Source organism: Cebus imitator, unplaced genomic scaffold (assembly GCF_001604975.1).
Source record: "Cebus imitator isolate Cc_AM_T3 unplaced genomic scaffold, Cebus_imitator-1.0 Scaffold202, whole genome shotgun sequence".
NCBI lineage: Eukaryota > Metazoa > Chordata > Mammalia > Primates > Cebidae > Cebus > Cebus imitator.
In genome coordinates, this window is record NW_016107517.1 from 3,021,001 (window position 1) to 3,039,203 (window position 18,203).

The window sequence follows — 18,203 nt, forward strand, 5'->3', positions numbered from 1 at the left end:
CAAGGCAGGCCAATATTCAAGTCCAGGAAATACAGAGAACACCACAAAGATATTCCTCAATAAGAGCAACCCCAAGGCACATAATCATCAGATTCACAGGGTTAAAATGAAGGAGAAAATGCTAAGTGCAGCCAGAGAAAAAGGTCAGGCTACCCACAAAGGGAAGCCCACCAGACTCACAGTAGATCTCTGAGCAGAAACCCTACAAGCCAGAAGAGAGTGGGGGCCAATATTCAACATCCTTAAAGAAAAGATCTTTCAACCCAGAATTTCATATCCAGCCAAACTAAGCTTCATAAGTGAAGGAGAAATAAAATCCTTTATGAACAAGCAAGCACTCAGAGATTTCATCGCCACCAGGCCTGCTTTATAAGAGCTCCTGAAAGAAGAACTAAACATAGAAAGGAACAACCAGTACCAGTCACTCCAAAAACATATGAAATGGTAAAGAGCATCGACACAATGAAGAAACTGCATCAACTAACGGGCAAAACAGCCAGCTAGCATCAAAATGGCAGGATCAAATTCATATGTAGCAATATTAACCCTTAATGTAAATGGGCTAAACGCCCCAATCAAAAGACACAGACTCGCAAATTGGATAAAAAGCCAAAATCCATCGGTGGGCTGTATCCAGGAAACCCATCTCACATGCAAGGATACACACAGCCTCAAAATAAAGGGATGGAGGAAGATTTACCAAGCAAATGGAGAGCAAAAAAAAAGCAGGAGTTGCAATTCTAGTCTCTGATAAAATAGACTTTAAACTAACAAAGATCAAAAGAGACAAAGAAGGACATTACATAACAGTAAAAGGATCAATGCCACAAGAAGAGCTAACGATCCTAAATATATACACACTCAAATACAGGAGCACCCAGATACGTAAAGCAAGTTCTTAATGACTTACAAAGAGACATAGACTCCCACACAATAATAGTGGGAGATGTTAACACCCCATTGTCAATATTAGACAGATCAACCAGACAGAAAATTAACAAGGATATCCAGGACTTGAACTCAAGCCTGGACCAAGCAAAGCTAATAGACATTTACAGAACTCTTCACCCAAATCCACAGAATGCACATTCTTCTCAGCACCACAACATACCTACTCTAAAACTGACCACATAATTGGAAGTAAATCACTCCTCAGCAAATGCAAAAGAATGGAAATCATAACAAATGGTCTTTCAGACCACAGTGCAATCAAGTTAAACTCAGAATTCAGAAACTAACTCAGAACCACACAGCTTCATGGAAACTGAACTGGCTCTTGAATGTTGACTGGATAAACAATGAAATGAAGGCAGAAATAAAGATGTTCTTCAAAACCAATGAGAACAAAGACACAACGAACCAGAATCTCTGGGACACATTTAAAGCAGTGTCTAGAGGAAAATATATAGCAATAAATGCCCACATGAGAAGCAAGGACAGATCTAAAATTGAAACCCTATCGTCAAAATTGAAAGAGCTAGAGGAGCAAGATCAAAAAAACTCAAAACCTAGCAGAAGACAAGAAATAACTAAGATCAGAGCAGAACTAAAGCAGTTAGAGACACAAAAAACCCTTCAAAAAATCAATAAATCCAGAAGCTGGTTTTTCAAAAAGATCAACAAAATAGACAGACCACTAGCCAGATTAATAAAAAAGAAAAGAGAGAATAATCAAATAGATTCAATAAAAAACAATAAAGGGGATATCACCACAGATTCCACAGAAATACAAACCATCATCAGAGATTATTACAAACAACTCTATGCACATAAACTAGTAAACCTGGAAGAAATGGATAAATTCCTGGACACTTTCATCCTCCCAAGCCTAAACCAGGAAGAAGTCAAAACCCTGAATAGACCAATAACAAGGGCAGAAGTTCAAAAGTGGGTGAAATATATGAACAGACACTTTACAAAAGAAGACATACATAAGGCCAACAAACATATGAAAAACTGCTCATCATCACTGGTCATTAGAGAAGTGCAAATCAAAACTACATTGAGATACCATCTCACACCAGTTAGAATGGCGATCATTAAAAAATCTGGAGACAACAGATGCTGGAGAGGATGTGGAGAAATAGGAAAACTTTTATGCTGTTGGTGGGAGTGTAAATTAGTTTAACCATTGTGGAAGACAGTGTGGTGATTCCTCAAGGACCTAGAAATAGAAATTCTATTTGACCCATCAATCCCATTACTGGGTATATATCCAGAGGATTATAAATCGTTCTACTATAAGGACACGTGCACACGAATGTTCACTGCAGCACTGTTTACAATAGCAAAGACCTGGAACCAACTCAAATGCCCATCGATGATAGACTAGACAGGGAACATGTGGCACATATACACCATGGAAAACTATGCAGCCATAAAAAACGGTGAGTTCGTGTCCTTTGTAGGGACATGAATGAACCTGGAAACCATCATTCTCAGCAAACTGACACAAGAACAGAAAATCAAACACCATGTGTTCTCACTCATAGATGGGTGTTGAACAATAAGAACACGTGGACACAGGGAAGGGAACATAATACTCAGGGACCTGTCGGGGAGGTTGGGAGGCATTAGAAGGAATACCTAATGTAGCTGACAGATTGATGGGTGTGGCAAACCAACACGGCACGTGTATACCTATGTAACAAAGCTGTACATTCTGCACATGTACCCCAGAACTTAAAGTATAATATAAATAAATAAATAAACATAACAACAGGTGTTAGTGAGAAGATGGAGACATTAGAACTCTTGTACACCACTGGTGGTAATATTAAACGATGTAGCCGTTTTGGGAAACAGTACACAGGTTCACTAAAAGTAGAACTATCTTATGATTCAGCAATCACACTTATGGATATTTACCCAAAAGAATTCAAGACAGGATCTCAAAGAGGTATTTACACTCAAATGTTTATTGCAGTAGTATTCACAATAACTACAAGGCAGAAACAACCTAAACGTCCAACAATGATGAACAGAAAATGTGGGCCCGATGCAGTGGCTCATGTCTGCCATCTAAGCACTTTGAGAGGCTGAAGTCAGAGAATTGCTTGAGCTCAGGAGTTTGAGATCAGCCTGCGCAACATAGTGAGACCTCATCTCTACAAAATATAAAAAAGAGCCAGGTATGGTGGTTTGCCTTTAGTACTGGCTACTCAGGAGGCTGAGGAGGGAAGATCACCTGAACCCAGGCTCTCCAGGCTGCAGTGAGCCATGATGGTGCCACTGTACTCCAGCCTGGGCAACAGAGTGAGACCCTGATTAAAAAAAAAAAAGAAAATGTGATATATACCTGTGCGGACTCAGAAAGCTAATCAGAAACTCAAAAGAATGCAACTATTTGTGTCTCACCTATCGGTGACCTGGAAGCCCCCTCCCTGCTTCAAGTCTTTCTGCCTTTGCTTCAAGTTGTCCTGCCTTTCCAGACCGAACCAATGTACTTCTTACTTACATTGATTAATGTCTCATGTCTCCCTAAAATGTGTAAAACCACATGCCCAACCACACTGGGCACATGTCATCAGGACTTCTTGAGGCTGTGTCATGGGAGCATCCTCAACCTTGGCAAAATAAACTTTCTATATTGCCTGAGACCTGTCTCAGGTTTTGATTCTGAGGGCCCAAGATATTTTCCTTTCACACATGCGATGGAATATTATTCAGCCTTTAAAAATAATAACCTCCTGTCATATGCTACAACATGGATGAATTTTGAACAGCATGCTAAATAAGGTAAGCCACTCACAGAATGGCAAATACTATCTAATTCCACATACAAGTGATACATAATTATCTAAATAGTCAAACTCATAGAAACAGAAAGTAGAATGGCGGCTGCCAGGGGCTGGGGGAGGGAAAATGGGAAATGGGAGTTGCTGTTCAATGGATAGAGTTACAGTTATGCAAGGTGCAATTCTACAGATTAGCTATGAGCAATTTTCTTTTCTTTTTTTTTTTTTTTTTTTGAGATGGAGTTTCGCTCTTGTTACCCAGGCTGGAGTGCAATGGCACAATCTCGGCTCACCGCAACCTCCATCTCCTGGGTTCAGGCGATTCTCCTGCCTCAGCCTCCTGAGTAGCTGGGATTACAGGCACGTGCCACCATGCCCAGCTAATTTTTTGTATTTTTAGTAGAGACGGGGTTTCACCATGTTGACCAGGATGGTCTCGATCTCTTGACCTCGTGATCCACCCACCTCGGCCTCCCAAAGTGCTGGGATTACAGGCTTGAGCCACCGCGCCCGGCCAGAGCAATTTTCTTATAGTTAACAATGCTGTACTGTACACTTAAACACTTGTTAAGAGGATAGATCTCATGTTACGTTTTTTACCATTTTTTTTAAATGGACAAAAGACATTACAAGCATTTTATAAAAGATTTCAAACTAAGCAATAAATATATGTAAGACGATCAGCCATATTAGTCATTAGGTAAATGCAACTTAAAATAACAATGAGATACCACTGCTCATCCACCAGATTTGGTGCGGGGGGAAGTGTGGTGGACGGACCAAAAAAACTTTACAAAGTCTGTGTTGATGAGAATGTAGAGCTGTAACCATAGCTCTCACACTCTGACGGTGGCAGTATAAATTGGTACAATCATTATGAAAATGTTTGATTTTCAAGTATATATATTTCAATATATATATAAACATATTCCTACCTCTATCTTTACTACCTGGCATGTCTCTGCAAAATAAATCCCTATATCTCTCCAGAAAGACACTATCTCTAGCTTTTCAAAGTTGTTAAAACAGGTTTGGACTCTGCAGAAAAGCAGGAAGTCCATGGAGAGTTATCTTCCAAAATCTGAGTTTAGCAACCTGTTAAATATTCAGGGATAAATGGGCAAAACAAGCAACACCGGCTGTCACTGACGAAGCACTTACTATGTTCTGGCACAAATTGTGTGATAAGGTTTGAAGAGTGATTATTGATCACCCTCTTAAATCCCCTTTGAGTGTGGAGCTAATTTGGAAAATAAAACAAGAATCGAAAACCTTAATGGAGGTAAAGCCCATGGGAAAGTTTGACCAAATAGGATTCCTATTAGATTCTACAACTGAACCTACTCCCTTAGTCACAGACAGGGCGGGGAGACCTCCCACCTGCTGAAGGGGCAGGGCAGCTCAGGCAAGACGGAAGAGAAGGGTGAAGAGACCATTCAGAAAAGAACAGCTTTGCAGGGGCTGAGAAAATCATGTTAAGCTTGCCTTTCGAAACTCATCCATCAGAGGGGTCACTTCTCCCATGAGGAGGCAGGAGTAAGAAAACAGCCAAAAGCCTGCAATATTCCTCCACAGTTTTCCTTTCCAGGGCTTGGACCAGAACAAGGTGACTTGTTCTGGTCACCTAGAACAAGGGGCATGGCCAAGGTGGTATTTGTCCACGTGGCTTTGGCCAGATTGTTTCAGCTTAAATGCAAATAACTTGATTCTGCTACTAGATGTACTGGCTGCAATGCCCTCCTGACACAGCAAAGTGTAAGAAGGTTATTGTCCTTGCAGAGGAGAATGGGCATCAGAAGGAACTGGTGCTAATCTCACCTCCACCATTTACTCAGTTTTCTCCTCTAATACATCTAATAACGATCCCTACCTTGTGTCTAGATAATGAAATACAGTCAGCCCTTCATATCTATGGGTTCCCAACCAACCACAGGCTGAAAATATTGGAAGAAGAAGAAGGGAAAAAAAAAAATCTGGACGCAGTAGTTCACCTCCAAAAGTAATCCAGCACTTTTGGAGGCTGAGACAGGAGGATCACCCGAGCCTGGGAAGTTGAGGCTGCAGTGAGCTGTGATTGTGCCACTGCACCCCAGCCTGGGTGGACAGAGCAAGACTCTTCCTCAGAAAAATAAAAAATGATAAAGGATAATTGCATCTGTACTGAACATATACAGGCTTTTTTCTTGTTCTATTCCCTAACAATACAGTAAACAACAATTTATGTAGTATTTACATTGTATTAGGCATTGTGTAAGCAATTTAGAGATTAAAGGAGAATGTGCATGGGTTATATGCGAATGCTGCACCAGTTTTTATAAAGGAGTTGAGCATCTCTGGATTTTGGTATCCACGGGGGTCCTGGAACCAATACCCCTCGGATACCAAGGGACTACTGTATAGCGTTTGCTCCATGCCACGCACTGTTCTAAGCCTCTTCAAATATTAATCGTTTAATCGTCCCATCCATCACCGTACGAGGTAAACATTACCTTTGTCAGCTAACGAAGGAAATGGGCAGTGAGAGGTTAAGTGGCTTGACAGGTCCCACAGCTGTTGAGCTAAGGCGCCTATCGCGCTGGGATTTTAACGCCCACCCTCTGGCTGCGCAACCTGTGTCATCCTGCAGGAAACGAAGCCATCCCCGGACCTGGCGCGCGAGGAAGACTCCGCAGGATGCGCGGCGTGTGCGCGGAACCTGGTCTTCTACGAGCCTGGACTTCCGAGCGTGGCGCGCGGCTGCAGGGATTGATTCTCCGGGAATCGTGCCGGGGACCGCGCCCGGGAATCCTGCGGGGGTGGGAGGGGGGCTCGGGCTCCGCGCCTCCGCCGCAGGGGGGCGCTGCGGGGCTCCCCGGCGCTGGCGCTGCTGGCCGCCCCCGCGGCTGGGCGTGCCGCCTGCAAGATGTCCGTGCGCCGCGGCCGGCGGCCGGCGCGGCCCGGGACCCGCCTCTCCTGGCTGCTGTGCTGCAGCGCCCTGCTGTCCCCGGCCGCGGGCTACGTGATCGTGAGCTCCGTGTCCTGGGCCGTCACCAACGAGGTGGACGAGGAGCTGGACAGCGCCTCCACCGAGGAGGCTATGCCCGCGCTGCTGGAGGACTCGGGCAGCATCTGGCAGCAGAGCTTCCCCGCCTCGGCTCACAAGGAGGACGCGCACCTGCGGCCCCGGGCGGGCGCCGCGCGCGCCAGGCCGCCCCCCGCGCCGCCCGGGATGTTCTCCTACCGGCGTCAGGGCGGCCAGGCAGGCGGTGCCTCCCCGGCCCCGAGGCTGCGAGCCGCCACCGCCCGCTCCCTGGCCCACGCCAGCGCCTGGGGCTGCCTGGCCACCGTGTCCGCCCACGAGAAGGTAAGCGCCTGGCGGCGAGCGCGAGGGGGCTTGGCATTCAGTCGGCGGCCAGGGAACGGGGACGTGCTCACGACCGCTCGGGACTGGGATCCGGGTCCACCAGACGTGCCCCGTGCGCTGGATGGGACCCTCGACACTGTGCATAATGCAAGGCGATGGTGCCTCCGTGAGCCTGGCGAAGTCGGGGGAGGTTTGGAGAGGGACGTAGACAACCAGGCTTCCTGCCAGGTAGGGTTGGGTACCGAATCCCCGCCTAGAGATGGCCAGGCAGAGAGACGGACACCTAACCAGCGTCTGACCCAGACCTGAACCAAAGCAGCCAGAGCCGCCTTGGAATCTCAGAGTAGGCGGGGACAGCCCTTCCCAGCGCAGGGCACAGACCCATAGACCCGAACTCCCCGTCACCTCCCGACCTGGACCTGGAGACGGGGACAGAGACAGCACCAAGGCTTCTTTGGAAATCTACCTTTAAGAAAATGGAGCTCAAGATTTTTTTCTGGAAAGGAGATTTATTATGCAAAGTGTGTAAAACCTGGAATAAGCTATCCGCTGCACTTTTTATCTTCAGTTCGGAAAGCCTTTACTCACCTGTTAGACATGATTCCACGTAGAATGACATGGACAAGTAATGCGCATGTAACGTCCATGCCTCCAGAAAGCTTTTAGGGGTGTTAAGAGAGATAAAAGAGCTACAGGGCAGTAACGTGAACTCCTATTTACTTCCTACAAAAACAGAATTAGTATTTTATAGAATGCATAGGACATTGGCCAGGTTCTGGCCCCAGCTCTGGGTCTCACCAAGACTGTGGCCGAGTCACTGGCTTCTCCACTTTGCTTTCCTCATCGGTAAAATTAGGTGGTTAACCAGGCAATTTTTAAGGTCCTTTTTTTTGGCTTAAAACTTCCTAAATGGCAACTTTATTTCGATGTTGGCAATGGTCTTAACCTCTTCAGTGTCAAATGCAGATCCAGTTGGATATTCTCAGCACCCAAATGATTTTCACAGCTGTATTTTGCACTCCTAAGACACATCTTAAAAAGACAAAGGTTAAAGATGATACTAATCTTGGTTGAAAACACAAATCTTTTCAAGAAATTAAAAGTCTAGTGCCAATGTATTGGAGATATTTTGACTTTCAACATTTCTTCTCTTAGCTTTGTTAGGAGTTCCTCTTTCTAATCCTTATTGACATTTAATCTAAACAATAAATTCAGAAAACATTTACAATGTACTGCCATGTATGCAAAGCATGACTCTGGGCAGCTATGTCAAGCTGAAAAATGGGATATATGAATGAAGTTATATTACCATTTTGGAAGATTCCTTAACATTTCCTGTTCTTAAAAAATTGAAGCCCTGCCTTTTATAATTCTACACACCATTCTCAAACAACCCTTCAAGAACAAAGATAACTCCTGGATTCTGAGCTAAGTAACAACAAGGTGCACTTCGTTAGGAATGAAATCATGGGAAATTGGGATGTTTGGCAGGATTTGGGAAAACCTAAGCACTAAATATTTTTGTTGGCCAGGCGCAGTGACTCACACCTGTAATTCCAACACTTTAGGAGGCCAAGGAGGGCAGATCATTTGAGGTCAGGAGTTCAATACTAGCCTGGCCAGCATGGTGAAACCTTGTCTCTACTAAAAACACAAAAATTAACCAGGTGTGGTGGCACACACCTGTACTGCCACCACCTGGGGAGGCTGAAGCACAAGAGTCACTTAACCCAGGAGGCAGAGGCTACAGTGAGCCAAAATTGCACCACTGAATACCAGCCTGGGCAACAGAGTGAGACTCTGTTTCAAAAAATAATAATAATAATAAATAAATATTTTTGTTTATATCTGCAATCACAGAAACATGATATACCACCTGTCTTAGTCCATTTGTATTGCTATAAACAATTACCTGAGGCTGGGTAATTTATAACGAAAAGAAGTGTATTTGGCTCACAGTTCTGCAGGCTGTTCAGAAAGCATGGCGCAGCATCTGCCTCTGGGGAGGCCTCAGGCTGCTTCCACTCATGGTGGAAGGTGAAGAGGAGCCAGTGTGTGCAGAGATCACATGGCGAGAGAGAGAGCAAGAGAGAGGGGAAGGTGCCAGGCTCTTTTTATTTTTATTTATTTATTCCCAGGCTGGAGTGCAATAATGCAGTCATAGCTCACTGCTGCCTCAGACTCCTGGGCTCAGGCATCCCTCCTTCCTCAGCCTTCCAAGTAACTGGGCCTACAGGTGTGTGCCACCATGCCAAGCTACTATTAAAAAAAAAAAACTTTTTGTAGAGATGGGGGTCTTGCCATCGTGCCCGGGGTGATCTTGAACTGTTGGTCTCAAGGGATCCTTCTGCCTTGGCCTCCCAAAGTGCTGGGATTACAGGGTGAACCCCCACACCCAGCTGGCACCGCCTTTTTTAAACAACCATCTCTCAGGGGAGCTCTTAAGGAACTAACAGAGGGACAATTCATTCATTACCGCGAGGAGGGCACCAAGCCATTCATGAGGGATCCACTCCCATGACCCAAACACTTCCCACTGGGCCTCCCCTCCAACACTGGGGATCAGATTTTAACATGAGGTTTGGAGGGAAAGATATCCAAACTGTAGCACCATCGTTCTCCCACCCTACTGCATGATCATGAAGAAAAATTGGCATATCATGTTTCTGTGACTTCCTTTATACAAAATGGTTAACAAATCAATTTCTGATAACTTGCTGGGTCATACAATGAATATTGTTGATTACAATTTTTAAAATGCAGCTAATAAATGAGGAAGTGATGTAGCCCTAAAAGAAACAATAAAAGAAAGTTCCTGAAGTCCAAAGAGCAGGCAAGTCGTTAAAGACTTAAATTTCCTCCCTAAAGTTGCTAAAAACATGGGAGCGGCAGCCAACCTTGGGAGCGAAGGCAGTGGGACTGTAACGGGCAGCTTGTGGGAAAGGCTTAGTGCCATCCCCCATAAATGTCATTGTTCCTCCCCTAACATGAAATTTTAAAAGTGAATATATATTTGCCATGCACAGGCAGCTTCAAGAAGAACCCTTTCACCACCCCTTCCAAACAGAATGCCATTGCTAAGCATCTCCTGTAGAGGAATTCTAGAGCCACCACAGAGTGAATTGGGCAGACTGGGGACCACCTTACCTTGATTTACTATCTGTCAAAGCCACTGTGATGCCATGATCCCCCCTCCTCCCTGGTACTGTATTTTCTAGCCAGAGGCATAAGCTAAGCTCCCCATAGTTCAAGTCAAGCCACAACTCAGCACTGGAAAAGCTTTTTTTGGTGTTTGTTAGATCCAAGGACTGCCATTTGGGAACTGCCTGCCCATCAGTGACGGCCCCTTCAACAATAGCACTGGGATTCCTTTCTTCTACATGACAGCCAAGGACCCCGTGGTGGCCGATCTGATGAAGAACCCCATGGCCTCGCTGACGCTGCCGGAATCAGAAGGGGAGTTCTGCAGGTAGACGAGGGTTTGCCCTCACTCGCATGGGTCCTGGGAAATTTTTGACAGAGAGTTGGGCATGGATTTCTCTCTGGGTCACATGACTTTAACAGACCTCTAAGATGCACGTCGACGTTCACTCTTGAAATCAGATCAATTAGAATTCCACCACTCACCAAGCAGTGTGATTTGTAGCAAGTTACTTAGCCTCTAGGAGCCTCAGTTTCTTCATCTGTAAAATGGGAATAATAATCATTGCCTCCGAGGGTTATTGCAAGTGTTGGATAACCCTTGCAAAATGCTTTGTGCAGCACTGGCAGGAGTCTAGACAGCTCCTGTTAGTATGGAAAAGGGCTAGAGTAGGAGCGAGGGTCAGTAAAGGAAGAGCCAGTAGTTCATCTCCCCAGCACAGAGCCATGCAACACGGAGTCTATTTACTGTCTTTCCAATTTATTTCTATCCTGTCCTCAGAGATATGTGCAATAAAGAGCCAGCATTTTTAAATATATCTTTTCAAAAACTCTCTGAAAGAAAATGTTTCTAAAGACATTTAAGCACTAACAGAACACTGATCCAGGCCCCTTTGTCTGAATTCAAACTGCAAAGCCTGAACTCGTATTCTCCCAGGGAGATGTCTGCGTGGAGCTGGTATGGGGGCTGCATGTGACATCCCCTTATCCTTCCCAGAGGAGCAGCAAATGCCCAGGGTGGCCTGGGGTGAGCCCTTTGACCTCCAGGACCTAAACCACTCCACCTAAATGTAGTGATGCTTTAGAAAATCAACAGGCCACGGTAGGGCTCGGTGACTCACCTGTAATCCCAGCACTTTGGGAGACCGAGGCGGGTGGATCACGAGGTCAGGAGTTCTAGATCAGCCTGGTCAACATGGTGAAACCCTGTCTTTACTTAAAATACAAAAATGAGCCGGGCATGGTGGCAGGTGTCTGTAATCCCAGCTACTCGGGAGGCTGAGGCAGGAGAATCTCTTGAATCTGGGAGGCCAATGTTGCAATGAGTTGAGATTGTGTATTTACACTCCAACCTGGGCAATAGAGTGAGACTCCATCTCAAAAAAAGAAAAAAAAAAAGAAAGAAAGAAAAGAAAATCAAGAGGCCTCATCCCTCCTCTGAAATTCTCTTATTCTTTATGCACAGCACAGAAAACATAATAACCAAACAATATATTAGTTCTTACAGAGGCTAATCAAAGCAACTATACAAGCAAGGTGCTGCCTGGGTAAGCCATTGTTTCCCTTCAGCCATGATAGACCATGTGGGGATACTCCAGCTGACCCTGTTCCCCGCCAGGTTACAGCAAGAAGCCAGGAAAAGAAATGTTTCCTTTTTCATGGAATATTCTCCCTGTTCTTGGTCAGTCAAGCTTGCTGTTACTAGAAGTGTATTTCTAGGATTATGTTTTTTTTGTTTTTTGGGTTTTTTTAAGACAGAGTTTCACTCTTGTTTCCTAGCCTGGTGTGCAGTGGCATGATCTCAGCTCACTGCAACCTTGAACCTCTACCTCCCGGGTTCAAGCAATTCTCCCTGCCTCAGCCTACCAAGTAGCTGGGATTATAGGCACCTGCCACCACGCCTGGATAATTTTTATATTTTTAGTAGAGATGGGGTTTTGCCATATTGGCCAAGCTGGTCTTGAACTCCTGACCTCAGGTGATCCACCTGCCTCCGCCTTCCAATCCAGGATACCTTTCTAAGCTTCTCAGGCTTTCCTCATTCAGGTATCCTGAAAGCAGTCGTGCTGAAGCGTGTGGCTCCCAGAACCCAGAGCACAACCACTCTGGGGACAGGCGACAGAATACATGCCTGGGACAAAGCGGCAGCAGCACTCCAGCTTAGGGAGGTTTTGTCAACTGGCAACCCCCAGGCAGACGGCAACAGGAGCTGGAGCTAGGAGCAGTGAGAAATCTGACTTAGGAGAGGTCCTCACAAGGGAGAGGGTCTCAGGGGGACTTCCTTCAGCCCCCGGGGAAGATTGCCTGCATGGTCTAGAGCCACCTATGTGGACGGTCTTCATGCCAGGCCACATGTGGGACGCGCAAACACCTGTGCAGCCCGCCAACTCACTGGGTGAGGCAGTTCATGGCTGGAGGTGAGCACGCCAGGGCCAAGGGCAGGAGCACACCTGTTCCTCTGTCCTGGGAGAGGAAGGAAGAGACACATTCGTGGGTACCCCTTAGTTTATATCTTCATGTAAAGCTGTTTCTCAGAACTGCTGAACACCCAACACTGGTTAAGCTTCTGAAGTATTGAAATATGATATAAATAAATACCTATAAAACCAAGTTTTGCCTTAGTAAGCCTCATACTTCAATGCAAAGGTTACCCAGCAATGGGGCTTTTGCTGTCACCCTAGGGTCTACGACTTCCCATAATTGGCGTAAGCCCAGACGTGACTCACCTGTGTGAGATTCACATTCCAGGTAGAGCATTACATTTTAGATTTCACCTTCAGAATCTCGGTAATGTTGAACACAGGGACTTAACAAGTCAAAGTCATGTGGCCTGCATTGAAAAAGAATAAACAAGCCAAGCAGGGGCTCCTAGGGCCACCGAGGCATCTGGTAGAAGTGTCCACAGCTACCCAAACACCTGAGGGAGTTTTGAAGGACAGCCAGGCAAGGTACCAGCAGGGGGCCCCCTCCTGCCTGCCCCCGGGCCTGAAGACGTCACCAGCAAAGGCAGAGCTCATCGTCAGGTGCTTCAGAGCTTCACAGCTTGAATCTCCCACAGGAGGGAGGAGATTCAAAAAGATGTCCATGTCTTATGATGATAATGAAAGGTCAAGGCCACCTGATCCTCTCAGCTTCAGAAGGTATCTCATACTCAGAAAAGTGAAAACTACCTTCCATCCTGTGTATGGAAAATTTGCAACAGCATTTGTTACCATCCCATGTGGCGCCTTCTGGGGGCTCCTACTCCTCTGCTGGTCTGTGCAGTGGGGAGGGCGTGGGTTATCCCTCTTTCATCCCAAGGGGGAAGACAAAGCCAGAACTAGACTCTACTGGTCTGTAAAACAAGTCCTGATAGGGAGGAAGTCGGGAGGCCACTGACCTCTGAGAAAGGAAAGGGGGTGCCTTCACAGTCATTTCCTACAGACCACTGGGCATCTCTGGGAGAGGGGGTATTTCAGCGGCAAGCCTGCCTCTGCGTTCATCAGGTTAGCCCCATTTACTGAAGACTCTGCACTGGCATGGGCTGGTGAGTGCCACTCCACCAAGGACACAGCCCAGGAGCAAGTTGCTCCAACAACTGGGGCAAGAACAACTTAGGCTTTGGGAGGGAGGAAAGCAAGTCTGAGACTATTGAGAGGCTGTCAGAGCTCCCTTTGGTGCCAACAATTGTGTCTATAATGTGTACGCGTTTAATAAGCAGATACATAAATGGAAAGATCGATTATACATAGATAATAGGTAGATAATTGATAGAAGATAGATAGATTATAGATAGATAAGAGATAGATGGATGATGGATGGATGAATAGATGATGGATGGATCGGTGAATAGATAGGTAGATGGATGATGGATGAATAGATAGATGAATAGGTAGAAATCTGACTTAGGGGAGGATGATAGATGGATGATGAATAGATGAATGGATGGATGAATAGATACATAGATGATGGATGGATGGATAGATGAATAGATAGATAGATAGAAGCTTTTACACATTTCAACTGTTCTCTATTCAAAAGAGCAAATATTGGCCAGGCAGGGTGGCTCACACCTGTCATCCCAGCACTTTGGGAGGCTGAGGCGGGTGGATCACAAGGTCAGGCATTCAAGACCAGCCTGGCCAAGATGGTGAAACCCCATCTCTACTAAAAATACAAAAATTAGCTTGCCATGGTGGCGGGCACCTATAGTCCCAGCTACTCGGCAGGCTGAGGCAGGGAATTGCTTGAACCTAGAGGGTGGAGGTTGCAGTGAGCCGAGATCATGCCATTGCATTCCAGCCTGGGCAACAAGAGCAAAACTCTATCTCAAAAAAAAAAAAAAAAAGAGCAAATATTACAGTTGCCCCTACTTGGTCTCCCCAATCCACTCTTCATCACCTTGAATTCATCCTTATTCCAGCAGCTGAGGTATTGTCTTAAAATCCACATCAGATCCTGAGGAAAAGCAGCAGAATCCTTAATATGGTCTAGGAGGTCCTTCACAGCCAGGCACCTGCTTCCCTCTAAGAATAAATAATAGTGTCTGCCTCTTAACTGATTGACTTAATATTTGATTTATACCTAGTTTTATCAAATTAAAAGCATTAACCTGATAGCTTGTTGTAGTCAAAGCTGACATATGTTCTTTGGCATCGAGCTAAGAAAATGCTTTTCCATTAGTAATCCCCGCATGTAGGTTAACAAGTCATATCCCTCAAAAGTGATATTTAGATCCATTAACAGACCTGTGTCTTAAAGATAAAGTTAGATCCAAGTCAAAATAGGTGAAGGACATTGAGTATCCATGGCCTCAAGAGTCTCAGGAAATTTAATGAAGAAAATGCCCAGTAGGGCCGGGCGAGATGGCTCACGCCTATAATCCCAGCACTTTGGAAAGCTAAGGGGGACAGATCACGAGGTCAAGAGATTGAGACCCTCCTGGCTAACATGGTGAAACCCTTTTCTGCTAAAAATACGAAAATTAACTGAGCATGGTGGCGTGCACCTATAATCCCAGCTATTCAGGAGGCTGAGGCAAGAGAATCGCTTGAACCTGGGAGTTGGAGGTTGCAGTGAGCCAAGATCGCGCCACTGCACTCCAGCCTGGTTACAGAGTGGCTCTGTCAAAAAAAAAAAAAAAAAAAAAAAAAGCCCAGCAGATGTAATTTTCTTAACCACAGCCATGAGAAGGCAATATCTTGAGAATGATGAAAGGAATGAATATCTCTTCATATTTTACAGCTTTCTAGGGACCTTCAAGAGTTTTTAAATGAATCTGTCAAGATCAGCCTGGGCTAGTTCATCACACCCTGTTAGGGAATTTTTCCAGATCTTTTCGTTTCCCTGATCTGCAGGTCCCCTAACTTTCCCCAAAATGTCACATTGAAGTTCCTAGATTTAATTGAACTCATTTGTCCTGCCTCCCAGCCCAGGGCATAATGATTAGGTGTTATCCCAGGGCATAATAATCGGGCATATTTGCCCTGCCCTTCTTTTTGGAGGGGATAATTTGGAAGATGAATCTGACTGGATGATAAGTAGCATGTGACTTTCAGCTGGAAAAGTACTAGGTCGGTGATTTCTGTGGAACAAAGTTGCTGGGCTAGAATGAAATCCCCGCCAGTTCAGCACGTCACTTTTCTCACTGGTATGACATAGAGGGGAGGGGAGGATATCTGAGGGCCTTCTGGCTCCATGGTTGACTGGAGGTAGGATGCCCTAAGAATGGTGGAGACAGAATAGGTGAGCACAGCCATCAGGGTATGTATTTGGTATATGGATTTCTACATAGACTGTTATAAAGTGTGAACTCCTATAAATTTAGAGTAGAAGAGTGACTTTCAACTGCTTGAAGGGCAAGGATGAGAGAGAGGGACACATTATTATCTGGACAGCTTTGTCCCTCCCCCAGAACCCCTTAGGGGAAGCAGCATCAAAGTGATGCTAACATCACTCTAAGATAATGAGGATATTAATTAGGTCTTATATGCATTTCCTGGGTTTCTAGTAAAGGCATATTAAGAAATGTGATTTAGGCTGGGCGCGGTGGCTCATGCCTGTAATCCCAGCACTTTGGGAGGCCGAGGCAGGCGGATCACGAGGTCAAGAGATCAACACCATCCTGGCCAACATGGTGAAACCCCGTCTCTACTAAAAATACAAAAATTAGCTGGGTATGGTGGCACATGCCTGTAGACCCAGCTGCTCGGGAGGTTGAGGCAGGAGAATTGCTTGAACCCAGAAGGCAGAGGTTACAGTGAGCCAAGGTCGTGCCACTGCACTCCAGCCTGGCACCTGGCGACGAAGCAAGACTCTGTCTCCAAAAAAGAAAAAGAAATGTGATTTAAGGCCAGGATGGCTTATGTCGTTTGTAAATGGAGTCAAGATTAGAGTCTGACAGAAAGACAAATCCTGAATGATCTCACTTACATGTGAAATCTAGAGAAGTCAACTCATAGAAGCAGACAAGGCTTTTCGCCCAGGGACCAGGTGAAAGGGGGAATGGGGAAATGATGATTACCAGGTGCCGAATTTCAGTTAGAAGACAAACGTGTTCTCGGGATCTAATGTACAGCACAGGTTGGAGGTGTGAATTAATGTGATTTGTATATACATCAAATCGTCACATTGCAGATGTTGAATCTTTTCAATCTTTATTTGACAATTAAATATTTTTTAAATGTTAGAAGATTAGCGTAAAAAAACCATGAAAGGAAGGTGGCTTTTCCACTTGTCAGACATTATACCCAACAAGCCAGAGCCTACAAACATGTCTTGCCCAATAATTGTTAGTGTATTTAAAGTCTGTTTTATCCAATTATTCTGTTTACTCCTGGGTGCTGTGATGCCTTCATTTAATTAATGAGATGAATTAGGGGTGGGAATCTATTTCCCAGCTCAGGTTAAAATGGCAAATGGAGAATAAGAGTCTAGTTTAAAAGAGTCACTGGCAATCAGTAATCCCCCTGCTCTTCATTTCCCTCTCCCTCAATGACGTAAGCATGGACACGTACCCCTTAACTAAATGAATTTATGCTCAACCAAGAAACCCACTTTATGAAAATTCAATAAATATTGATTGACAAAGGCTGCCCAAAAAGGTATCTTTCCCTGTAATATCTTCCCTTACACAGCATGCAGCCTTGAACAGCATGGCTTAGAGGTTTGCACCTTCTTAGTGAATCAGGGCAGCGAGCCCTTGGGACCAGGGAGGACTCGTCCGTGCGGTGATATTCTCCCTGATCATATTGGATCAATTTTCATTTGAAGATCAGGATGTAAATGAAACCCAAAGAGGTTTATCAGATGCTTTTCCTGAAATAAAAACATTTCTTTTAAAAAAAAAAACAGAATACATTTTTATTATACAACAGTTTGTGTGATTTAAACAATTTCTTTTCATAGAGTACATTTTCACATCGGAGATTCCCACAGTGGGAAAAATAACAATTTATCACTTAGAGTTTTATATTTGTGGACAGATTGTTTTAGAACAAGGAAAACATCTTTGAGAATTAAGTCTCAGTTTAGAATTTATAATATTTTGATACATCTCCAAGGGGGCCTAATCTTTAAATGGAACTTCTCTATATTCAGAAGCTCTCCAAGCTTTTCTTCCTATGATTTAGAAATTCATGATATGAGAGATCAGCATTTGCTAATTTTAAAGTTTCCCTAGTGTAGCTGGTGTCTACTGACGAGAGAAGGAAGTTTTCTAAAATTAAACACTGTCTAATTTTCTGCAGTTTTTCTTCATGAATTAACAGTATTTCCTTCTGTCCATTATTCCCAAGGCAAATAGAGGAGAAATTTGATCATGTGATAGTAACAAAGCCAGATTCTCTTTAAGAGATTATTAAACTAAAAAGCAAAAGCTTGCCAGGTGCGGTGGCCCACGCCTGTAATCCCAGCACTTTGGGAGGCCGAGGTGGGTGGATCACGAGGTCAAGAGATCGAGACCATCCTGGTCAACATGGTGAAACCCCGTCTCTACTAAAAAT

The 18,203-nt window shown here is 44.9% G+C and overlaps 1 protein-coding gene across 1 annotated transcript in view; it reads left to right on the forward strand.

Annotated features, from left to right (window-relative positions):
* The first annotated feature begins 6,325 nt into the window (after window positions 1–6,325).
* The window catches only part of CREG2 (cellular repressor of E1A stimulated genes 2), a 40,653-nt gene continuing 28,775 nt past the window's right edge, over window positions 6,326–18,203 (forward strand). The window contains exons 1-2 of the mRNA XM_017547912.2: window positions 6,326–7,080; window positions 10,380–10,549. Coding sequence (XP_017403401.1) covers window positions 6,640–7,080; window positions 10,380–10,549 — 611 coding nt within the window. The 5' untranslated portion in view covers window positions 6,326–6,639. The remainder of the gene's footprint in view (window positions 7,081–10,379; window positions 10,550–18,203) is intronic.